This window comes from Typopeltis vanoorti, chromosome 15 (genome assembly GCF_054136105.1).
Source record: "Typopeltis vanoorti isolate ZY-2024b chromosome 15, IOZ_Tvanoo_1.0, whole genome shotgun sequence".
NCBI lineage: Eukaryota > Metazoa > Arthropoda > Arachnida > Uropygi > Thelyphonidae > Typopeltis > Typopeltis vanoorti.
The window spans coordinates 59,347,420-59,374,086 of NC_143563.1; the positions used below are offsets into that span (position 1 = coordinate 59,347,420).

Consider the following 26,667-nt stretch of genomic DNA (forward strand, 5'->3'; position numbering starts at 1 on the left):
ACGTACAAAAATATTTTGGGAAAATTTGGAGAAAAGAGCAAAGCTAATAATAATGGCAAATACCTGTTGGATTTCTGCTCAGGACATAGGCTGGTTATTACTAACACCATGTTCCAACATAAAAATGTGCACAAATTCACATGGAGAGAAGAGGCAAGGAATAAGAAAAGTCTCATTGACTATGTTATTGTTGATAGTGATGTTTTATCCATGGTGCAGGACACCAGAGTGTACAGAGGATTAGAAATTGGAAGTGATCACTATTTAGTCTTGAGCAGGATAAAATTGAATTTCATATTGAAAAGAATAACATGGAATAAAGTTTTAAAGCGAATAAAAGTTGAGCAGCTCTCAGATGTGAACTGTAGACTAAAATACACAAAGATTATTGAAGAAAAAATGAAAGAGTTTGAGAACGGCAATCAAACCTTGGAGATTCAGTGGCAAACTCTGAAGAAAACATTGATTGATTGATTCTGCCAGAGAAGCATGTGGCGAGGTTGTCTGCAACGATAAAAAAATCAGAACTCCCTGGTGGACACAGGAAGTTAAACAGGCAGTGAAGGAAAAGAAGAAAGCACATCAAAAGTTCCTGGCAAATAAGTTAGCTTGTGCTCTTAGAGAATACAGAGACAAATGCAAGAATGCTAAACACTGTAAAACTAGCTAAATAAAAGTCATGGGAGGACTTTGGCAAGAATTTCTATTTATAGAAAATAAATATCAAGAAGGTGACAAAATATTCTGGAGGTTGTTGAAGAAGCTTAGGAATGGAGGAAATAGTGCTGTAAAAGGAGTTAGAGATGATAAAGGTGACATGAAAAATGGGAGAAAAAGATATCCTTGAAGTATGGAGTAATTACTTCAAAAAATTGCTAAATGAAACAAGCAGTGATAGCACAGTGGTAAAAAACACTCAACAGGCATACAGTCAGGAATACATAACCATACTTGAAATAGAAAAAAGCCATCAAAAGCTTGAAATGTGGAAAGGCAGCAGGAGTAGATGATATTCGACCAGAAATGCTGAAGTATGGTGGTATAAAAGTCTTACAGTGGCTGCACTGCATAGTTCAGAAAGCCTGGACAGAGGGGACGAATTCCCAATGATTGGATATAGAGCTCTCTCTCATAGTACCCATATATAAAAAGGGAAATAAAACAATGTGAGAATTACAGAGGTATTTCCCTACTAAGTGTTCCTGGCAAGATCTATGCAAGTATACTTGAGAAACGATTGAGAAGAATTGTGGAAGAAAAGCTTGGTGAAGAACAAGCTGGATTCAGGCCAAATAGAGGCTGTCAGGATCAGATCTTCACTTTATGCCAAATAGTGGAGAAATCATGGGAATATAACAACGATCTATATTTAAGTTTTGTCAGTCTGGAAAATGCGCCAAGTGAGAAGGTGCCAAGAGAGAAGCTATTCAATTTGCTACAGTTATATGGTGTTAATGGGGCATTATATCAAGCAATACTTAGTCTTTATTTGAGTTGTAAGTCAGCAGTTAGAATTGAAGGAAGTACAGGAAGATTTTAATGTTAAATCTGGTGTGAGACAAGGATGTACATTATCCCCTCTGTTATTCATTATCTATATGAATCACATTATGAAGGAAAGTGGTATTAAACATGATATCAGAATTGGAGATGTTAATGTCAGCTCTTTGCTTTATGCAGACTATGTTATACTTCTAAATAAATCCACTACAAGTCTGCAAGATTCTCTGACTAAAATGAATAGCTGTTGTAATAGATATGGTATGATGGTCAGCATTAAAAAGACAAAGACAATGAAAATAGATAGAATTGTTGAAAATGTAAACTGTGTTGTGAACGGGGAATCTGTTAAACAAGTAAAACATTTCAGCTACTTCGGCACGATTTTTACTGAAGATGATAAATTAAATATGGAAATTGACAACACAATCAACAAAGCTGGTATGGTAGGAAGTCAATTGAATAAATTCATATGGAATAAGAGAGAAATTAGTCGTAACACTAAATTAGCTGTATACAAGACAGTGTTCGAACCAGTTTTAACTTATGGATCTGAGAGCTGGGTCAGGAGTAAAACACTTGACCAAAGGCTAGAGACCGCAGATATGAGAGTCCTGAGAAAGATTATAGGCGTGAACAGGTAGCATCAATGGCAATATCATATTAAAAATGAGAATATTAGGAAAGAACTTGACATTGTCAGCATCCAGGAATGCGTTAGCAGAGCTAATCTCAGGTGGTATGGTCATTTGAACAGAATGGGCGAAGAAAGATTAGCAAAACAAGTGTTCTCTGCCATGTTGGCAGGAAAACGACCCAGAGGAAGACCAAGATATAGGTGTATTGATATGGTACAAAGTGCCTTAGACGATAGAAATATAAGATCTGATAATGTTGGAGTCTTGACAAGTAACAGACTGATTTGGAGGAACATTGTAGATAGGAAGTTAGTAATGATGTAAATTTTTCATGTAGTACTATCATATCCTGTACACCCCTTGAGGGTACATGGCAGGAATTTGATGATGATGATGTTCTTATGCAGTGCAGTTCATATATAACTAGAAGATGTGCATACTTTGTAAAAGTTATTTCTGCTGATTTTAGGTACTGCCATTGTAATTTATCCAAAAATTGGATAAATGAGGATAGCACTTCTTTTCATCAGAATGCTGCACATTTGTGCTTGGTGGGATATAAAATGTAGCCTTAATATGTACAAAGAGTTTAGTTCTCTCTCTCTCTAAATAATAATACATGTTACAGAAATAGCTTTGCTTTCTATGCAATTTAAGACCATGAATTTATGAATGTCATAAAACAAGAATGAACAAAAAGCATAGTGGTGTTTTGGAGAGAATAGAACTCATAAATCACAATAATAATGAAAACACCGCTTAAAACAAGTGCCTCTTTATGGTAAAGGATATACAACATAGCTGTTGATACTGACAGAAATTTAGACTTATAGTTCCATATATTACTTTGAAGTAACTAACTATGTTACCTCCAAGTAACACATGCCATCTCTTAACATCAACAGAAAAAAAAAAAAAAAAAAGCAACAGAAATGTAAAACATGAGACGCAACCATGGAATTATATAAGATGATGGTGAGTAAAGGGTGACTAATTATTACAATTTTATTTTGTCTCAAAAATATTGTATATATACACAACACTGTATTTGAGCTCTGGCATGCAAATGATGATTGTTTACTGCAAAGCAGAACATTTTCTTGTAACACACACTAATTTATATAGTTGAGAAACTTACTGTGCTTAGCTTGATCTCAGTCAATTCTTACCACATTTCAGATTTTCAGAATGTTTTTTGTTATCTTCCAGATACCCAGATTCCAAATAACCTTCAAAATGTCTATAGTTAAAGAAGAGAATAAAGAATGATAAATGTTTGAATGTGATAAAGCTTAATCACCAAACAATTAGTTTATAAATTTCATGTTTCTGGATCAACACATTACAACACTACTGACAAAATTAATACCCCATAGGTAAATACTATACTAAACAAAATTCATTATAGCAAATTATCCACTATGACAAACAGTTTTTATAGTCCATACGAGTTTGTTGTAGTAAGAATCAACTGTACAGTTTAATGTTTATTTTTTCTGTGTTGCTCAGATATGTGCTGTGTAAAAGACTGTGTTATATCTTGTTTTATCATACCTTACATATTTTATTATTTTGAATTCTGATCATGAAGATTTGAATTAGTTTTTAAAACTTGATTTTTTTTTGTCTTTCAAGAACTAACAAAGGAAGAGTTAGAGATACATATGACAAGTTATGATATTAAGAGACTAGAGATGTACTCACAGAATCTGATTGATTACCATTTAATTATGGACTTGATGCCTGTTTTATCACGGTTATATTTTCTAGGAAAGTTTGGAAATATTCACTTGTCAGGAGTCCAGGCTGTAAGTATGTTATATGACTATTTCTATTCTCTTATTATTAATATTAGTATTAATACATGCTGTATTGACACTAATATTTGTCTTATAAAATTTCGGATATGCTTCTGTTACGTTCTAACAGTTGGACATTTAAAACGTCCAACTGTTAGACTGGAAACTTAAAACATAAAAAAGGGTGAATTCCTAACTAAAATGAAATAAAAATATGGTATCGTTTTATTTTATAATATAAAATGGAATACGAGACAAGAACTTTAATCCATAACAGGGCTGAAAAGTCAAATTTGCATTTTTTTTTTTTTTCCTTTTTACATCTTTTATGATATGCATATGAAAAGCCAGGATATGATTACATTTTTTAAGTAATTGTACCTACTAAAGGTTGTAAACTATGAGTATCATGGCCAAGATCAAATATGTAACTTTTTCAAGCCATTTTGTTCTCCAGTAAGTAGAGTGGTAGTCTCACATTGGGAGATGAAATTCTTCTCCATACATGCACGAACAGCTATGCCACATAGTGAAATTTAAACCTACATCCTATTGACTGAAAAGCAAAGATGCTATTCATTTAGCCATACAGGCTGTCTTTGTGTGTGTGTGTGTATGTTAGGGACTTAGCACTGTTTGGAACCATATGCTGTACAATTCAGTTGGAGAAGTGAATCAAGAAGTCAGTGAACAATACAAAAAAGTAATTTATAAGTACATAAGGAGCGAAAACATAAGCTAGAAATCAGGAAACTTGCTATTTGCATTAACTCTTAAAATCTTTGTTTTTAATATCAGTAAGTTGCAAAAAGAGTAATGCAGTAAAAGTATATATGCATATACAAATTAATAACATTAATTAATTAATTAATGAATAATAACCTATAAATTTGCATTTTTTTTAATATTTAATAAAATTTAGAAAATACTTTTATCATATATAGGCAATTCTGCTTAGCATAGGACTTCGGCACAAAACTGTGGAAAGTATTTCTAAAGAATTAGAATTACCATCTAATCAGATACTTGGAATTTTCAATCGTGCTCTCCGCCGCATTACCCAATATCTCTCTGGTATTATGGAGAAAGCTATAGAGAGCACTCTTCTTCCCCAAAAAATCGTCAACATGGAACCCACTGCTGAAACTATGGAGCAGGAATTGGTTTGTATAATTTGTTTTTATTGTTTATATGTTGGTATGAATAAATTCTGGAAATATATATGCACACAATTAGAGAGGAGTAGAATTGTTTGTTGACTGTATTATTCCCAAGTAATTATGAAAATACAGAATCAGACAATATTGAGTCCAGCAGCTTTCCTAATAATCTGATTTCCTTGGTTTGTACCATTTTATACTTAGTAGAATGGCATTTCCCTGCGACATAGCTACTTGTGATATTCTAGGGGATTAAAATAAATTTGCTATTTTGTGCTACTGCCCAAAGATAGACTTAAGTTCAAGTCTAGTCGCCAACTGGAGGAACTTTTTATATCCCTTTCTTCGACCAGTTCCTGAGTTAGTCAATCTCAGGCACAGGCAAGCAGGTTTTTTCTCCCTGGAAACTCTAGTTTTTCATCCTGTAAACTTAAGAACATCTACCATAGAACTCACATTATTTCAGACAGTAACATATCCTGTTAGGGTTAGGTACCGAGAGATGGCAGCATTTGTTTGCCCATATCCTCATTGGTTGCCACTTATAATTAGTGATAGCCATGGACCAGCTATTTCTGATTGGCTACCAGTGAAGATTGAACTGCCCACTCAGCCTCCAAAAGCTAGATGGGGTTGAAAGGCCTCACCTACTCCCTTTTAGGGAATAAAAGGCATTAGCTGATTATTATTTATTATTACATATTTTTATATTTGAACGAGAGCTTCAGTTCTTGTTGCATGCCAAAGCATGCTATGAGAACTGAAACAGTTCACATTTGTGACAAGCTGTGCATACTAAGCTATGCACACTTGCAGATTTTGTTTGCGATATGAAGCCTCCACAGCTCGGCCAGTATCAACAATGCCCTTTTGGTTGGAAAAAACTGGATTTGAATCCTGTCTAGCATACTATGAACTTTTATAAGGACTTTTCAGTTAAAGGCAAGTTAGCAGGTAGCAAGGTTTTTCATCCTGCAAAACAGTCAAACTATCCAGAAGAACACGTGCAATTTGCATACATTCTAGCCTCATAGCTATAGTTGCTTTGGGCATAATTTTAAAACAGCAGCATCTTCACAATGTAAAACTTACCATGGGAACATTGCATTGTGTCTGATCTATTATATAGATAGAAAAATGGGAGTAAAAATTAAATCTAGAGAATTAGTGGTTTTGTAACAGATCTCTTGATGGTAGATGAACTATCATCTCACAGTGAAACACCACTGCCCTGTTTGAAGGAGCTGTTGCCATGTTTTATCTCCAGAGTAGGATGTCTGGTCTTTGTCTCCACCTTTCCTCACACATATAGTGAAGATAATAGCATTGTTGGACATAATCAACTACAGATCCAACATAATTTCATTCATTAAAGAGTTCTTTAGGTAATATACAGTACTGAACCTGATGGGAATGCATTAGGAGATTCTCCAGCCAGCTGATGATTAATCCTAATCCTGTTGCTTACTCTATCTGGAGGGAGTCTGACAGACGCTGATCATATTTTGAATGCCGAGATCTCTATTCCATATAACTGGATAATCTGCATAATTTGATACCAGATTTACATTTTTTTTTTTAGTGATATGTGAATGTAGGCAACTATTGGATACTGACTGACTTGTTGGGGAGGTGTTTAGGTAGTTGATGATTTTTATCATCATCAAATTCCTGATATGTACCCTCAGGGAGTGTACAGAACATTATGATAGTGCCACATGAAAAAGTTACACCATTACTAACTTCCAGTCAACAATTTTCCTCCAAATTAATCTACCTGTCAAGATTCCAATATTATCAGATCTTATATTTCTGTATTTAAGGCACTTTTTACTGCATCAATCCAACTCCATCTTGGTCTTTTTCCTGCCAATCTGACAGAGAACACTTGTTTTGCTAATCTAGCCTCTCTCCCACTTTATTTAGTGGTCATACCACATGAGATTAGCTCTAATAATACATTCCTGAATGCTAAGAATGACTAGTTCTTTTCAAATATCCTCATTTTTGATGTGGTCAAGCCTTCTGAACCACTATAAAATTTTTATACCTCCATACTTGAGCATTTCTGGTCAGATATCATCTACTCCAGCTGCCTTTCCACATTTCAGGTTTGTAGTGGCTATGGATATGTATTCCAGCTGGGAGTTTCCCACCACCACCATGCTGATACTGCTTGTTTCATTTAGCAGTCTTTCCAAATAGTTACTCCAGACATCTAGAATATCTTTCTCTTCAGTTTTCATGTCACCTTTTATCATCTCTGATTCCTTTTACAGTACTGTTTCTTCCATTTCTAAGCTTTTTCAATACCCTCCAGAATATTTTGTTACCTTCCTGATATTTATTTTCTATGTTATTAGTTCCCATGAGTTTTGTTTAGCTAGTTTTATTCTGCACTTGGCCAGTCTCACACTCACTCGCCTCATGGGTGCTTTCACACAAACTCACCTGCTTCCATCCTAATTGCTTATAGTTTCCTGAATTTGCACTTCAGCATGTTCACTGAACAACTCTCTCTCTCCTGACACCTAAGACCAAAACAATTTAGATGCAGTCCATCAGCATTGTACAAATCCTTCTTTCCATCAAACAGAGACCATAGTTCGAAAAATTTTACATCATTCCTTTTGCACAATCTTCGTATAGACTCATTGGTTATCAGTGCTCTCCTCCTCAGTTCACCTGTATCATAGCTTGGAATGAGACTTACAATCTTCACCTTTTAGCTCTTCAGTTTTGCCTCTTTTAACAACTCCTTTACATCCTCCCTCATAGAATACTTCTCAGATCATTTGTAACAACCAAGATAATCATTTCCTTCGATTTACCTTTTTGCATCCAGATGGCATGGCTAATATTTCTTCAGCTGACAGCTTATAGTCAGTCAACATAGTAAGACATTTTTATTTATTAGATATAAGTTCATTAAATTAAAATTCATACTCCAGCAGTATGAGCAGCGAGTAAGCATACAGTATATGTATGTCATTTACAACTTACCTCTGGGATATATGGACCATTATTATTCTGACACTTTTGACACATTTATAGTAAACAACGGAAGTTATTTCACTATTAATAAAGAATAGAAAATCAACCCACTGTGGAGAATGATTATAAAACATTAATTCGTTAATAGTGAACAGACTCAAAAAATAATAAATGTGAATGGTACTTCATTTTAACTTTAAATATCAGTCAAGTTTCCACATTTCATTTTACATGAAGCAAGTATACTATATACATTGGCAGCATATATGCTCGGTGGGCCAAGTTCAGGTGGGGGAGGAGATTCGCATTAATAAGACAGCCTCTTTAAGGTATACCTGGCTGTCATTGATATGTTTGTACCTTACTTGCATGTGCTAGTATTATTAAAATCACAATTAATTATATACTTGTGATTTATGTGATAAATTGCCATACCCTGTCAAGTAACTCTTCTACTGTTAATTTGTTTACTTGAATGATTTCATAAGGTGTATACTCTTTATATTTAATAAAGTATCTATATAATTTCTTTCTCTTCTTTTTTTTTTTTTTTTTTTTTTTTTCCTTTCCTGAATAACATCTGTTATTCTTTTGCTTGAATTCTAGGAAGATGCTGCCAGAAAAATAAAAGAAAAGCAACAAAAAGAGCTGAAGAAGCTTCAGGAGTTGGATTTTTCTCAGTATTGCATTAAAGGATCTGAAGATGATTGGAAGAGTGCATTAAAAAGTACTAACAGTATGGTTAGCATAAAGAGGTAACTCATGTAACATTCTCATTCATTAAAAATTAATCCTATCAACAGAAAATGCTCTTAATGTGCAGAAAAACTATCAGCTGTGATTCTGCTAATGATATCAGAGAAACATGTATCATTTTTTTTTTTTTTTTGTATTATTTGGAAAATAATGTTCAAAGATTCATACTAGAAGAAGCAGTAATCTTTGATAATCATTTTTTACAAATAATAAAAAAAATAAATGATACTATATTTCTCTCATATGATCAACAGGGGCATAATTGATAATTTTCTGACCTTTTACTATATCATGATCTTGTATGTATAAAATTGCTAAGTTGTAGTATTAAAAAATGTTGTCATCGTCATTATTTTCATCAAGTCAAAAACAGTAATCTCCCATTTTTCAGATCTTTATGGGAAATTATTCTTTTACTTATTAACTTGAAGTGGTAGTAGTGTGTGCACTGGTGGATGCTGTCATCCCGAAGTAATGAATAATTATTTCTTGTCTTTATTAAATGGAAAAAAGTGTAACACTTAAACTTTCATTTATTTTCTTATATTAGAAAAAAAAAAAAAAGTAAATAACTTTTTTCATATAATACCTCTCTCACAAATGAGCAAAAGCAGGTGCTGTTGAGTATTATATTTAGAAATAATAGTTTAAACATAATCATTTATATCTTCCATCTTGCATTATGATATAAAGCAGTACTTAATATATATTCTTCTTCTACTAGCTTACTGAGTCTCTCTAAGGTTCTTTGTGGTGCATACCAACTTCTTTCATTCTTTTCTATCTTGAGTTCTTCCAGCCCCCCCCCATCTCAGCTAAGTCTTTTTGAATGTTATCCTCCCAGCATTGCCGTGGTCTTTCTATCAGGCCTCATCTTAAACACTTATTTAGTCATTGTTTCCACAAGTCCAAGCCATCTTATTTTGCAAGCTCTGATTTCAGTTAGTAGTGAGGATATCCATTATTCATATAGCGATTATGGCTTTTCCATTTAACTTGTTTTATCTCTTATAGTTCCAGAGATTTTTCTAAGTATTTTATTTTGAAAGATCTGCAAAGCTGTTACATCTTTGTCTGTTATGCTCTAGGTTTCTGCTCCATATAAAGCAGCAGATCTAATGATTGTCTTGTATATTTCTATTTTAACTCTGAGTGAAAGAATTTTGGAAGATAATGAATAATATAGTGAATGGTTGTTTTTCTACACACTTTTTAAACATTTAATTTTTTTATGGATAATTTGTAATCCTAGTTTTTCAGAAGAAGTTTTTGAGTTTTTCTAATGCCTTCAACATTTTATTCAAATAAGCAGATATATGCATATAGTTTTTCTAATACATTTTCTAAATATTAGAAAAAATTTTGTAGCCTGTGGACAGGAGTGCTATCCCTCTATAATTTTCACATTTATTTTTGTTTCCTGTGTATATATATTGATATGATTAGAGGGATCCTTTCAATTCTGAGGACATCTGATCATTTTCCCACATTAAATTTATCATTTTGTGTATTTCTCAAGCTCAGGGATTCTCAACCTATGGTACGTGAGCCACTGCCTTACTGGTACATCTAATATCTTGAATTAAATATAGTGGTACGCCACTGGAAAAGGTTGAGAACCCCTGCTTTAGCTGATTCACTACCACCATATTCGATGAGTTCAGCTATTGTTCCATCACTTACTGGTGCTTTATTGTTTATAAGTTGCTTTATACATTCTTCTAATTTGGCTACTGAAGGTTTAAATATTTCTAAGTGACAGGTATTGATATGTTTTCTGTTCAAAATTTCAGCAGGTTCATTGCACTTTTGGAGTTGGTTAAAGTAATCTCTCCACCTGTTTGATACTTCATATGTGAATGAACCTGTTTTTTCTCTTTTCAAAAAAGATATTATTTAACATAGATTATTTCTGGTTTTCTTCAGTCTGTTCATGTAAAAATTGTATTTTTTGTTATCTGATTATTTTATTGCCTTCATTGCTGCTCTCTCTTTGTATCTCTGAGTAGCATAAATATTAGATAGGTTATTAAGCCAATTGCTTCTTTCTTTTACTTTACTGCCAGTTCATATTCTTCATTAAAACTCTTTTTTTTTTTTTTTTTCTGTATTTTACTTGGAATTCCAGTTGAGATTTCTGTTTCTACTTTTATGATATCCTGGATATGGTTCCAAATAGTTAAAAAAATTTTTTTTTACTAGTTCCAACTTGGTTTCAATGTATATTGTACTTGACAAGAAATTATGTTGATGTCAGAATAATATAATTTGTGACAGAGTGAAAAAATTTTCTCCAGCTATCCCTGATTCAGAGTATTTTATTAATATGGTAATACATCCTTGTAATAGTTGTATATGGGAAATATATCACTTCTGAGAATTGATTTGGCCATAGTACCCTACTGATGGGGCCTCATTAAAGGTTGAGAAATGAATCTCAATCTTTATTTCACTCAATCTCGGTAGTGACCTTTCCCATAATTCACAGCAATATGCTCATCCAAGAGAAAGTGTGCTTTGCATTATGGAATACTGAGGCATTTATTTATTTATTTTGTGTGCGAACTGCAGAAAATGTAAGAGCATACATTATAAATGATTAAACACATACATTTAAAGAAATAGACATTAAAAGATAAACAATGGCACTTGTATGAAATATTAAGTAAAAACATAAAATGTCAAATTTCACTCATCCAGTGACTAATATACTTTAAAGCTGTTTCATTACACTGCATTAAATCTTCTCGGGTGCATATATTATTGTCTATTAAGTAGCATTGCAGAAGATGATTCGTGGTTTGTGTTTCACCACATGAGCAGCTGTCATTGTCTGTGTAGCCCCCATCTGGCCGTATTCTGCTTTGATCTGTCCAGAATGAAGTCTATTCAATGTCTTCCATCTTTGCCAGTCAAGATATAAGCCAGAAGGAAGAGATTCATTTAAGTTCAGAGCCTCTGGAGATTGTTCTTGCCACATTGTTGACCTTGTAGCTTTTATGGAATCAACCAATGGTTCCACTGAGTGAATAAAATTTTTCCTTGATCTTAGCCTGTTATGTACTATCATTTAGTTGTTGTTTCTGCTCATATCTATTCTGTGTAGTCCTTCTGATGTGAGGAGGTGCAATACCAGACAGTGGGTATAGATGGTCAATTTTTGTAGGCTTAATCTGCCAACATGTTTCATTAAGAACCTTATCAATAATTTTGACATGTGATGATCTTTCCCAAACAGGGCTAGCATACTCGGCTGTCGATAAGCAGAGTGCCAGTGCATAGGTGTGTAGTACTTGTGGATTTGCACCCCATCGAGATGATGTTAATCGGTGCAGAATATTATTACGTGTTTGAGTTTTAGCTACTGTCTTCTCTGTGTGTTGCTTATAATTTAGGGTCTTATCAAGTGTAACACACCTAGGTAAGTTGGATTTGGATAACTGACCAGTTTCACACCATTCCATTCTATATTCAACTCTCTCCTCACCTCCCTATTATTGAGATGGAAAAGACACATTTGGGTTTTACTGGGATTTGGTTTCAGTTGGTTTTCCTTATAGAGCTGCTTCTCAATGTCACCAAAGGATTTTACTTGATGAGCCATTGCCCGTCATCTGCATATAAGAAGGTTCTTGACCGTGGGTTTATAGGTTGGTCATTAGTATATATATTGAAGAGGAGGGGAGATAGCACTTTCCTGAGGTAGACCATTTTTCTGAATGCACCATCTGCTCTTTTTCCTTGAAAATCAACAAAGAATCTGAACTGCAGCAATCTAAATATCTCCTATACCTAAATATAGAAAACTATAGAGGACTGTAAAGTTAAGGGGATAATAAATCCCTCATTATTTTAAAGCCGGATACGAAACTCGGAGATCGAAATCTAAGAGTTTCATGCCGAAGAACTATCAGCGAGTTTAAACACTAGGGCAACTCGGAGCAAAGGTGGAGCAAGCTCCATGCATGAAACTCTTAGATTTCGATCTCTGAGTTTCGTATCCGGCTTTAAAATAATGAGGGATTTATTATCCCCTTAACTTAATTTATGTCACCAGAAAAATAGCCTCTTGGCTCTTTATCGTAGTAATAATAATAATAAAGGGTGTCCCAAAATTCACGCAAGATTTAAATTTAGTGCCATTTGTGCGGTAAAGTGTTGCCAACGAGAAAAAAAGACAGCGTGACAGCTGACAGTTCAGGGTTATTAAAATGGAGCGCTACACGAAAGAACAATGCATTTTCATTGTTGAGCAATATTTTAAAAATAATGAAGGTTTGGCAGCCACAGTTCACAATTTTCGTACAAAATATGGTCAGAATAGTGATTTAACTTCATCAACTGTGAAAAGATTAATTAAAAAATTCAAGGAAACTGGATCAATTAGTGATCTTATACACTCTGGCCGTCCTTCAACAAGTTGTTCAACAGAAAACATCGAAGCAGTTCGTGAGAATGTTGCTGAGAGTCCAGGAACATCTTGGTCTTGAATTGGGCATTTCGAGAAGCTCTCTAGAGCGTATTCTCACAAAAGATTTGATTTGCATCTTTATGCTTACAAAGTTCAATTGACTCAAGAACTGAAGCCTACTGACCACACACACACACAGCGAAGAAAGTTCGTTGAATGGATTATGGAACAACAACAACAATTGGATGCTTATTTTTCTAACAAAATCATCTTTGGCGATGAAGCTCATTTTCATCTTGATGGCTTCGTTAATCGACAAAATTGTCGCATTTGGGGTTCAGAAAATCCACGAGTGATTGTTGAGAAACAAATGCATCCACAACGTGTCGCTGTTTTGTGCATATTTTGGGCTGGAGGCATCATCAGTCCATTCTTCTTCGAAAATGCAGCTGGTAAGGCAATAACAGTTAATGGTGCTCGCTATAGCGACATGATAATCCAGTTTTTTGTGTCTAAATTGCAAGACATGGATGTGGATGACATGTGGTTTCAACAAGACGGTGCCACATGCCATACAGCCCGAGAAACGATTCAATTACTGCATGAGTTATTTCCTGGTCGTGTAATTTCCCGTTTTGGCAATCAGAATTGGCCGTCCAGGTCATGTGAGTTAACGCCGTTGGACTTTTTTCCTTGGGGTTTTTTGAAGTCTAAGTTTATGCCAACAAGTTTATGAAGTTTATGCCAACAAGCCCATGACCACCCATGCATTGAAGGAGGAAATTGAGCGCTGTATCAACGAAATTCAGCCACATTTATGTAAAACGGTCATGGAAAATTTCAACAAAAGAGTGCGTATGTGCCAGCAAAGCCATGGAGGCCATTTATCCGATATGCTATTCCATGCATAACCCTATACTGTATACTTTATGAATCAATAAGAAATTACAATTTTTAATTAAAAACCTGTGTTTTCTATCAAAATTACTTCTTGCATGAATTTGGGACACCCTATATATGGGTACATCGGTCTGGCAATTCATTAGTAGGGGTATATGTAAGTTTGGTTCACTTAAACCTTGGTATTTCCAGGTCTACATATTCACTGAAGAGACCTCAATAAAAGTTGAAACCGGTCTGGGTAGTGACCTCTCCTCATAATATAAAAACAGTAACGCATCTCCTAGGAGCTGCGTTTTACATTATGAGAATGTAAAACACATTGTTTTACATTCTCATAATATAAAACGTTATGAGAATACATAACGGTGTATGTATTCTCATTCGTTGAATGAGAATACATACAATATTCTCATTCAACAGAGAGACTTGTGCTTGGATGTGCCGATAGTTCCAAACCCAATCAAATGGCTTTGAAATATCAAGGGCAACTACATGAGTTTTTCCATGGCTTGTGTCCCTAGGTGGTTGGTGAAAGCAGAAGGTCAGCTGTACATCACGAGTGGTTGAATCTGTACTGCTGGTCACTGATTAGTTGGTAGGTCTCTAAGTGATTCAAGAGTTGGTTGTTGATGACTTCTCTAAGAGAACAGAAATGAGAGTAATTGGATAGTAGTTTGTTGGTTGACTTATCACCTTTCTTTGGATGTGGGCCTTTTTTCCATGGTATAGGGACATGCTAGGTGAATAGGAAAGATTGAGGAAACAATACAGGATAGGTATTAGTTCTGGGGCACAGTAATAGATGGGATATATCAGGACCAGATGCCTTGTTTGTGTTCAGATTATTAAGGATTCTCTGGATTTCTTATGGCAGAAGACTGTGGTTGACATGGAGAGAGAGGGTTCTTGGTGGAGTGAAGGGAACTTTGCCCAGGTCATCAATATAGAAATTGGAAAAGAAGAGTGATGCCAGTAAGTTGGCCTTGTCTTTAGGTGAGGTAGCTATGCTACCATCTGGATGTGAGAGTGGTGGAAACCTAGGCAGACAGAAATAGCACTCAGTGGCCTTGGGAAGCAGCTAGAAGAATTGACTGCCATTTGGGAAGGAGGCAAGTTTGCAGCATTTGACCATTTTAGACTTGGTGATGATTCTTTTACAACTGTTGCAAGCTGCAGTATAGGCAGAGTGAGCAGCTGGAGTTTTGGTCTTGAGCTATTTTGTGGTTTTTTGCAGAAGCTTTTTCTTTTACTGCATTGGCACACTTTTTTTGAGAACCCATGTTTGGAATTTCCGAATAACAGAATTCCCAAATAACAGAAATCATCCATGTAAGGATGATTTCTGTTATTTGGTCTGAGCAGGAAGAACTGAAGCAGTAGTCGGATTGGACCACTGGAAGAAGGAATAGAAGTAATAGAGATTGTCCCATTTGGCACCCTTGTAGTAGCAAAGGACACAAGAACTGGTGGATGAAAGTTGTTCTGTGGCAAAAGAGACGTGAGGTTGTGATCCAAGTTACCAAGAGTAGAACTGACATCCACAGTGTACTTGGAAGGGGAGCTTGTTAGGAAGAGGTCAAGTGTGTTGGCAAATTTGGAGGGGGTTGTCAAGTATTCTGGTAGGGTGATTAATGATCTGTGATAAGTCAATGCTGATGGCGCAGACACCTCAACATCCCTGCCTGCCTGCCTGCTTGATTAGTGAAACTGGAGAAGGGAAGCCAATATGAATTGTGGTTGTTGAAGTCCCAAGAAGGATGACCTCATTGGATATTTTGAATACAGAAAGTCAAGCTTTAGAGAGAGAGTTAATAAGGTCAGAGTGGTTAACAGAGTTCAGAGAGTGATAGAGAGAGAGCATATGAAAAGGGCATATGATTTGGTAGGAAAATTTTGAGCCAAAGCAGATCAAACAGTTGGGATTTGAGGCTTTACAATCTCTGGCATGGTATGACTGTCTGATGATTGCACAGGTGCCACCCTTGTGGTGGAAAGTGGTTGTTGAGGTTGCCAGTTGGGGTTCTGATAGGAGTAGTAATTCTGGTTTAGATGACTGTAGGCAGTGTCCTACATAGTTTATATTGCTGTTTAGGCCATGGATGTCAGTGAAGTGTATGTGGAAACTTTTGTAAGAATTAGGTTTGGTGGATCATTTAGTTGGATTGGTGTTGTTTTTGATATTTTTTGGTTGGATTTTTTATGAATTTTTTGAACTGTTTTTTTTTTTGGGGGGGGGTATTATGATCCACAGTAAAATCACATTTCTTTGGGTTCTGATCCATTGTATTTGGTGGCGAAGAGATGTGGAAGTGAAGTATGTGAGATGTAGCAGACCCAGAAACACCCACACAGAGGGAACTTGGTCTCCTGTCCATATGTGGCCTCAATGGGTACCCCTGCAGCCACAGTATTTGGTCTCCCTTCAGGTCACAAACGCAAAATGTGGTTGCAGAATTTGACGTTAGGTTTTTGAAATTGTTTGGTCCTGTGTACTAACACTAACCAGTGGCTGGCCTACAGAACCATTTTACTGCTGTACCCTCAAATGGGGGAAGGTCCAGATCCCTTACATTGAGATTGTTATGTCATTGAGGTATTATTTTCACTGCATGTGGGAAGAGTGCGGGAGACAGAAACTGGAACCCTTGCTCTAGTGACTAAACATGGCTGCAGCCATTTCAAGTCTCTAATAAGCAAGGTGGTGGTATTTCACCAGAGAATGAAAGACATCTACCACCTAGAACTTTCTTGACCAGGTAGCTTTCATCCCAATTATGGATGCTATAAAGATCAGTGTTCAGGGCATTTATTATAGATGATCTTAAACCATGAGATGATTGAGCACTTCAAGGCCTGTTATATGAGTAGGACAAGTGGAGTGTGCTATCATCAGGAAAGTAGACTAGTTGTGAAGATACTCCATGCATAAACTTTTTTGCTTATGCTTGTGTAAAAATGATTAAAACAACAGTATAAAGATGGAAAGTTACACGTGTTGTTTGGAAAGCTAAGTCATAGTATGAAAAAATTTTGTCAGAAAGAATGCATGCAGACTGCATGTTTGTATTGGAAGCAGATGCAATTGTTCAAATAATGAATGCTCACCTCACTAAGATTATCAGCCTGGTGTATCAACATGGCACACAGTGCTACCACAACATCCTTCAAGAGGTGTTGTATAACCTAGATGAGAATTTGGTTACAGAGACAGATGGGGTATATCAGCACATATGCTAAAGGAATGTTGAGCTGAACTGTCTAATCCCTTGAGATGTTAGTATAATTACAGCCTTAGCTCAGGAAAGATATTGCAGGAATTGAAAGATTGTATGATAGTCCCATTGTAAAAAAAAAAAGGATTGTGTGCAAAATCTGACATGTCTAATAACTGATTTATCACCAGTACTTTTTTGGGAGGAAAGTACGCAATGGTACAGCAAGTCACATCTTATCAATATGCTCATATGTTATAATAATGTTATGGCTGAGTTGTATAATAAGAATGAATACACTGTGATATTTCTGGACTTTGCTAAAGAATTTGACAGAATACCACATGAAAAGCTATGGCATAAAATAGAGGATACAGAATTAGAATGTAAACTATTAACTTGGATAAGCAGGTGGCTGATGGAGGTATCAGAAAGTAGTATTTCAAGGAGGGGTGGGAGAGAATGAAATTGCTAATTTGCTAATAAGTAAAATAAAACTTTTCATCCCTTTAGGCACAATTTTTAGTAAAGATGTTAAATTAAATATGGAAATAGACAAGAGAATTAGAAAAGCTGGTATAGTAGGAAGTCAACTGAATTAATTTATGTGGAATAAGAAAGAAATTAGTCAAAACACTAAATTAGCTGTATACAAGACGGTGTTCAAACCGGTTTTAACTTATAGATCTGAGCATTTGAAATAAAACACTTGACCAAAGACTGGAGGCCTCTGATACGACAATTCTGAGAAAGATTAGTGGCATGAACAGATGGCATCAATGGCAGTATCACATTAAAAATGAGGATATTAGGAAAATACTTGCCATTCTTAGCATTTGGGAATGCGTAGAGCTAATCTTGAGTGGTATGGTCATTTAAACCAAATATGAGAGGCTAGATTAGCAAAACAAGTGTTCTTTGCCGTTGCCTGTAAAAAGACCCATAGGAAGACCAAGATATAGATGGATTGATACGTAAAAAAGTACCTTTAAAGACAGAAGTATAAGATCTGATAATATTGGAATCTTGACAGATAACAGATTGATTTGGAGCTAAATTGTTGATCAGAAGTTAGTAATGATGTTACTTTTTCATGTAGTATTATCATAATTATCCTGTACACCCACTTGAGGATACATGTCAGGAATTTGATGATGATGAGTGATGTATCCCAAAGTTCAATCCTTAGACCATTGTTGTTTCAATATATACATTGATGATATTGGAAAGGACCCCTGGCTGGAGATGTTCAATTGTTTACCAGTGCCACAAAGTTAGGTAGGGTAATCAGGAATGCTGTTGATATACAGCACTTATAGAATGATTTGAATAGGCCTAAAATGTGTGCAAATGATAATGGCTGTGAATTGAATGTTTGTTAGTGTAATGCAACACTACGCTTCACCGCGATGCAGTTTCCACCAGCGTATGATATTGTAAGATAACTGATGAGATGAGGGATCTTGCTGGATAGAAATTAGATGTTCAAAGGTCACATACCAAAAATTGCAAATACAACTCAGATAGTAATTGCGATGCTGAAACAAACATTTGCATTTAAGGGTAAGGAAGTCATTTTGCCACTTTATATGACTGCACCCAGACAATTGTTCACAGATTAGGTCTACTGGATTCAGAGTGGGAAGGAAGATGTGGAAAGAGTGCAAAAAAGAGTTACAAAGATAATATCAGGATTATAGAATGTAGGTTATTTGGACAAATTGAGAATATAGACTGCAGAAAGCCAAGTCATAATATGAGAAAAAATTGGTTGAGAAACAGGGGTGATATGATTGAAGTGTACAAACTTCTGAAAAGATGTTATATGATTGTTAGTGAAATTTTTAGTTATATGGAAAGTAGGGGGGGGGGGATGTGTTGTTAAGAAAGGAGAACCACAGCAGTGAGGGGAAAATTTTGCCTGTTGAAGTGGTGAGTACATCTAGTGTGTTCATGAACTGTATTTTAGAATTAACTTCAAAAAGGTTCAAAGTGCTGTCTGGGCAGACCACCATCTGTACCCTAGCTACACCACTGTTCCCACTGTCTTATAAGGGGATGATTGTATGCCATCAGGTGGCATGTGGTGGTAGGCCTGTGTCTGGAGAGCACTGATAGCTAAATTGTTTAGTTTAAAAAAAAAAAAAAATAGCGATATTAGTCAAAAATTGTGTTAGAATTAGATTGTGGTGTTAATTAGATTTAAGTTAAAACTTTATTTTCAATATAGTCAATATAGTGTTTCTGCATGGTAAACTGCATTGCATATCGTAGCACATGCAAAGCAAAAAATACAGGTATTTCTTGATTAATGCGATTAATTAATTCCTTGATGTTACCGTGTATATCAAAATTGCATTAATCAAATATAATAATCAATGGTAAAAATTACAATTTGTCCATGATCGATTACTGTATTAATAATTCGTTTTATATGCTACTCTTTTAGGAAAGATAAAAAAGGAATGCAAAGTAAACGTTTAATAAATGCTTGTACCTACATTAGTTTCTGCAATTTTTTATCAAAAAAATTATCATTAGTCATTTGAGCAGTTTTAGTTTTTTCTTAACATAAATTCTAGAATAACAAGCAAAATGACTCAATAAACCTCGGCAAACAAGCATTCTTCAATTAACATCTGAATCCATATCCATTACTTGCTGCTTAAGTGATTCTAAACTGCAAAATACTCATCCAGTTTTGTGATTGTTATCTCTTTTGCAACCTCATCTTCACATTCCATTTGTTTGTTGTCTTCATATGCGCCTTGTTCAATTTCAAGAAGATCGTTGTCATTGAAATCTTTTGAATTTGAATCCAATAATTCTTTAACATCTTCTGCATCAAAACCAAGGTCTTCTTTACCAATTGCAACGATTTCTTCACCCACGTTGTTCACTGGATTTTGAAAAGCACCTAAGTCATTAGTGCATTCTGGCAAAAGGTTTTTCCAAACAGCTCTCATGCAGCTAGAAGCGAGCCATGAATGTTTTCAATTGCATGTTAAAATTTGTTCAAAATTCCTGGAGCCTAATCGCATTTTCACTCGTTGTTTCTACTGCCTTTGAGAATGTCTTTTTCAGAAAATAGACTTTGAAAGTTGCGATGACACCTATGTCCATGGTTGGACATAGGCATCATTGTATCTAAAAACAAAAGAGCTTTTGAAAGCTGAGTTATTTCTCTCGCAATAAGTTTCAACTGCCACACAAAATTAAGACTTAAACCAATCTTTGAATAGACTTTGGATAATCCAAGCCTTCTGATTCGCCTACCAAATTACAGGTAGAGTTCTTATTACATGTTCTTCTTTTAAAACCCTTGGGTTATGAGTTCGATAAACAAGCAGCGGTTTCAATTTAAATCTCCATTAGCATTCGCCCCAAGCATAACACTTAAGTGATCTTTCGGTACTTTATAGCCAGGCTTTCCTGCTTTTTTTTTTTTTATATATAAAAGTTCTAGGTGGCATTTTTTTCCCCACCAGTTTCATATAAATTGAAAATTTGGCTGTAATCGTAATCATTTTTTTTTTGATAATTTTCTGCAGCTCAGCAGGAAATGTAGACGAAGCATCTTCATCAGCTCAAGTCAGCCTTTGCTAGCAGCTAATTTGAATTGTCTTCTTTATATTTAGTCTCTTCAAGTCTTGAAAAGAGGCTTGGAGCTTTGGCCATGAAATTATAGGCATTAATTGGAATTCTCTTTTGATTACAGTCTTCCAGACTAATAATCCACAGAATTTCCATTTCAACCATTATAGAACTTCAGTTACGTGTGCATTGCATACTTGCAGATGTAGACGCAACTTTACCTTGCTTGCAATACTCATCAGCTTTGGATAAAATAGTCCATATTGCAGACTTGTTAAAACCAAATTAGTTTGCAATCATAGTTTTACTTTCACCATGTTTAAATCTTTAAATTATATCAAGTTTTTTATCTAAGGTAATTACTTTCCTCCTCTTTTTTTTTTTTTTTTTTATTTAATGAACCGGTGGTGGAATGACATCATCATGCTCACGACTTTCGTGGGCTTGGTAAATTTAAAATGTGTTAATTAAAACTCTTACAATGTATATGAAGGGATTGTCGCAATTAATTTAGCTGCGTTAATCAAATCTTGTAAGCGAGGGATACCTGTAATGGTGTCCAAGGCATCATTGTTTAAAGAATTCAACCAAAGGGACTTTGTATAGTGCAATGTCTAGGAGATGTATGCATTAACAAAAAAGCAAATGAAATTTGGTTTGAAAGTGATTGTTGTGGGAAAGTGTGCCAAAAATGCTATGAAAGCAAGGGTCAAAAAGTGCGGGTCAGGTCAGAAGATTGAAGTAGCGGAAGGAATAGAGAATATGCATGAAAATGTCTGTGGTGGTGTAACAGCAGATGGGATTGAAATGAGGTTGAAAGTCACGTGAAATTGTTGATCAAAAGAACAGTAGTATGGTGGATGTAATGAAGGAGATGGCTCAGTTATGCAGAGTGATACACAGGATGAAGTGGGAGCTGCAACGAATGCAGAAACATCTGACTAGTGGATTGGCTGATATCAGAAAGAAAGAAAAGAAAAGAGAAATGAATGCTTGACTAAGAGAGAAGAAAAAATCAAGGAGCAAGTCTTGTATGGCAATTCTATAATAAGAGGTGGGATTGGCAAGAGATTGACAAAATTGTGGTTCCCAGATGTAAAAATTAATTGTCAGTGAGGCGATTAGAGTGCCAAAGGATAAAGTGAAAGAGCCGATCATTTTGGCTGGAATGAATGATTTAAAAGGAGAAAAGTATAGCATGAGGGATGACATGAAAGAATTAATGGAAGTAGCAAGAGAAAAGAGTGAGAAAGTGAAGATAGTGAGTCTGTTGCCATGGTATGACAAAGTAGAACTGAGGAGGAGGATCATAATAGCAAATGACTTGATGTGTTTTAATGTGTGGAGTGAGTTTGACAGGTGAAAGGACTAGTTATACAAGAATGGTTTGCATCTGAAAAAGTGTTTTCGAATGAAGTGAAAGGATGTGCAAAATCAGGGAAACTAAAGCTTGGGGGGGGGGGGCTGTTGAGTTGATATGCAGATATCAGTGAGGCAGTTGAATGTAAGAATGTGTATAATATGCCTAAGTTAGTACCACTGGTAACAAACCAGAATGAGATAGTTAGTTAGTATAAAGCATCAGTATAGCGATGAGCCTAAGGAGCTTTTGCTCTTTATGTACACTAATGCTAGAAGCATTCAGAACAGTGGGGGGGGGGGGGTTGGCATTGGTTAGCTCATTCTGGCCAAAGGGTATTGGCATCAGTGAGACAATGGCTGACAGAAGATGAAACCATTACGCTGGAGCTACAAAAAAAAATTGTGGAGGGAATTCAAGGAGAAAGGTGACCAGCAGGCACATGAGTAGTACAAAGCACAGGTCAGAGGGCTAACCAGTGTGCTAAGAAAAAAACAAAAGGCGAGTATGAAAGGAAATTAGCAGTGCAGGCCAAAGATAATCCCAAACAGTTCTTTTGATACGTTGCAAGGAAAAGTAAGAATGTTTATACCAGAATGATTTTAATGAATGCTGATGGTAGGGAGGTAACTGAATCAATTGAAATAGTAGAATTACTAAGTGAACACTTTGCAAGAGTATATCATCCAGGTAGAAATATTGCAGTAATGAGAGAGATAATAAAGCACAAAGTACTGGAACTGGGTAGGAGGAACGGCAGGATCATGCGAATGAAACTGGGTCTTGGAGAAGAGCAACTGGTCATCTTATGTGTATACGCCCCACAAGTTGACTGTACAGCAGCAGAAGAGAAAGATGAATTCTGGAACGTACTAGATGAAGAAATGAGGAAACTGGAAGAAAATGGTGATTGTTGGAGGAGACTTGAACGGACACATAGGGAGAGAGGATTTTGGACTTTGCAGTAGTGTTCGATCTGGCAATTGTGAACTTCTTTTTCTGTAAGAGGGAAGAGCATTTGATAACATTTAGAAGTGGCAACAATAGTTCACAGATTGATCACATTTTGACTAGAAGAAAACATCTTAAGGCAGTAACAAATTGTAAGGTGTTAAAAAAACGTTTAATTTTCTTGACCAAAAAGCTCTGGAACAACTTTTTCTTGGGATTATATTGATCAAGTGTATATAATAAACAACTAGGTTATACCAACTAGTTTCACCAACTAAGTCTGTTGGCATCTTCAGGGTACATAACTGATGTAAGGCACTAAAAATTAAAAAACTGTTACAAACTAAAATCAACCGATTCCAATTATATTAAACAAAGAACAGAGCACGTACAATACATGCATAGAGCGTGGATGATCTCACTTGTTGTTATTTAGGAACGTTCTATAGTTGGCACTATAATTCAGTTCTGGCGAGTCGAAGGATCTGATAAGGGTCTTCCAGATCACGGGCAAGATTAGTCCTTGGTTCCTGTTAAGGCTTTGTGTACAGCGGGCAGCAACTGTTGTGGCCTCCTTAAAAATTCGGGAACGGAAGTCCTCCTCCTCCATGTAAGGAATTGTGCTTCTATCCCACTCTGTGGTATGGTTTGTTCTTGAGAAATGAAACGCTAACCTTGATTTTTCTTCTCTTCGGCCAAACTTCAAGGAGCCTTGAAATTAGGCAAAAAGAACATATAGGTGATGTCAATAATAACAGAGAAGAAAAATCGGGGTTAGTGTTTCATTTCTCAAGAACGAACCATACCATAGAGTGGGATAGAAGCACAATTCCTTACATGGAGGAGGAGGACTTCCGTTCCCGAATTTTTAAGGAGGCCACAACAGTTGCTGCCCGCTGTACACAAAACCTTAACAGGAACCAAGGACTAATCTTGCCCGTGATCTGGAAGACCCTTATCAGATCCTTCAACTTGCCAGAACTGAATTATAGTGCCAACTATAGAACGTTCCTAAATAACAACAAGTGAGGTCATCCACGCTCTGTGAATGTATTGTACGCGCTCTGTTCTTTGTTTAATATAATTGGAATCAGTTGATTTTAGTTTGTAACAGTTTTTTACTTTTTAGTGCCTTACATCAGTTATGTACCCTGAAGATGCCAACAGATTTAGTTGGTGAAACTAGTTGGTATAACTTAGTTGTTTATTATATACACTTGATCAATATAATCCCAATAAAAAGTTTTTCCAATTGTAAGGTAATCCCAACAGATCAAGTGATGCAGCAACACTAGCTGCTCTGCGCAGACTTTAAAATGAAATCGAAAATAAGAACCTTTGGAAGCCATGGGAGGAAGACAATTAAGTGGTTTCGCTTAAAAGAAGAGAGTGTGAGGAACTGTTTTAGAGAGAAGGTGTTAGAGAAGATTTTGGTTGGACTAGAAAGTGTACAAGATTGGTGGAGACATAATTCTAAAGTAATTCTAAGCTGTGCAATTGAGGTGCTTGGTGAAACATCCGGAAAGATTAGAGAGCAGAAGGAGGGTTGGTGGTGGAATTATAATGTACAAGAAGTAGTGGCGGCTAAGAGGAAGGCAAAGCAGATGTGGTCAGGAGTGGAAGAGGACAGAGAGAAAAGGTGAGAAGCCAAGAGAGTTGTTGCACAGGCGAAGGCCATGGCATATCAAGACCTTTATGATCAATTAGAAGGAAGAGAAAGATTTATCGATTGGCAAAATGTAGAAATAAGGCATCAAAGAACACATGTGAATACATGTGAGGCAGATCAAAGACTGGAGGAAGGGTATTAAGGAGGAATGTGGATATAAGAAAGAGATGGAGAAGGGCTTTTGAATGAAGAAAATGCAAGGACTCACAGAGAAGATGGGGGGGGGGCTTATGGGGGAATGGTGCAGAACATTAGTAGAGTGGAAATGAAGGAAGCCATAAAGAGGATGAAGAATGGAAAATCGGTGGGCCCTGACAGGATCCCAGTGGAGGCATGTAGGGCACTGGGGGGGGAATTGACCTGGTGTGGAACCTGTTAATAAATGTTTGTCAACAGGAAAGTATACCCGAGGAATTAAGGGAAAGTACTCTTGTCCCCATCTTGTCTCAAGAGTAAAGGGGATGCACAAGACTGTAAGAATTACAGAGGAATTAAGTTGATGTCCCACACAATGAAAATCCTAGAGAGGGTTCTTGATGGAAGACTGAGGAAGGAGGTGGCTCCTTCCTCAGTCTTCCATCAAGAACCCTCTCTAGGATTTTCATTGTGTGGGACATCAACTTAATTCCTCTAGATTGCAGAGGAGCAATTTGGCTTCATGCCTGGTCGATCAATGACAGATGATGGAAAAGTTTCGAGAAAAACAACGGGAGCTACATCTGGTATTTATTGATCTGGAGAAAACATATGATAGAGTGCCAAGGCAAGAAGTCTGGAGGTGTCTGAGGAAGAAGAAGGTGCCAGAGAAATATATCAGGTTAGTGCAGAAGATGTACAGAAATGGGAAGACAAGAGCTCGAACCTGCCTGGGAGAGACAGAAAGTTTTCCGGTAACAGTCAGCTTGCATCAAGAATCGGCATTAAGTCCTTTCCTGTTTAATATTGTGATGGAGGAGGTGAGAGAAGACGTGCCTTGGACTATGTTGTATGCAGATGACATCCTGCTGTGTGCAGAATCAAGAGAATAAGTGGCAGCTAAACTGGAAAGTTGGAAGAGAGAACTATGAGACTGAGCAGAAGTAAGACAGAGTATATGTGTGTTGCAAAGTGGATGGCAGCCAGGAGACAGATCTGAGCTGGAAAGAAATGTCATCAGAAAGGTCAGTGACTTTAGATACTTAGATTCAAGAATGAAAGAATGAGGCTGAGAAGGAAGTGGAATGCAGGATGGAGGAACTGGAGAGAAATGGCTGGAGTGCTATGCGATAAGAGGGTGCCAATCAATCTAAAAGACAAAATTTACAGGACAGTAGCGAGACCAGCTGCTGATGTTATTTTTCCCTGAGGAAAAATAACATCAGCAGGATGGAGGTAGCAGAGATGAGAATGCTTAGGTGGATGTGCAGTGTGGCCAGAAAGGATTATCTGAGAAATGACTATGTAGGGGGAATGGTGAAAGTTACGAACTTAGGGGCAAAGATACAGGCGGCAAGGTTGAGATGGTTTGGTCATGTGATGAGGAGGGAGGAAGAGTATGTTTGAAGAAAGGTCATGCAGATGGATGTGCAGGGGAGGGGAGGAAGCGTGGACGGCCAAAGAAAAGATGGAGGGAGATGGTGGCAATATTCATGCCTGTATTTTGCTCTTGAAGAACTTGGATGTGGCTACAGCCCAAGACGAAGTTGTGGAGTAGACTCACCACAAACAGCGACCCTACTTA

At 36.3% G+C, this 26,667-nt stretch overlaps 1 protein-coding gene across 1 annotated transcript in view; it reads left to right on the plus strand.

Annotated features, from left to right (window-relative positions):
- The window catches only part of l(1)G0020 (RNA cytidine acetyltransferase l(1)G0020), a 200,151-nt gene that overhangs the window by 168,540 nt on the left and 4,944 nt on the right, over positions 1–26,667 (plus strand). The window contains exons 16-18 of the mRNA XM_090404566.1: positions 3,774–3,946; positions 4,882–5,100; positions 8,698–8,846. Coding sequence (XP_090260692.1) covers positions 3,774–3,946; positions 4,882–5,100; positions 8,698–8,846 — 541 coding nt within the window. The remainder of the gene's footprint in view (positions 1–3,773; positions 3,947–4,881; positions 5,101–8,697; positions 8,847–26,667) is intronic.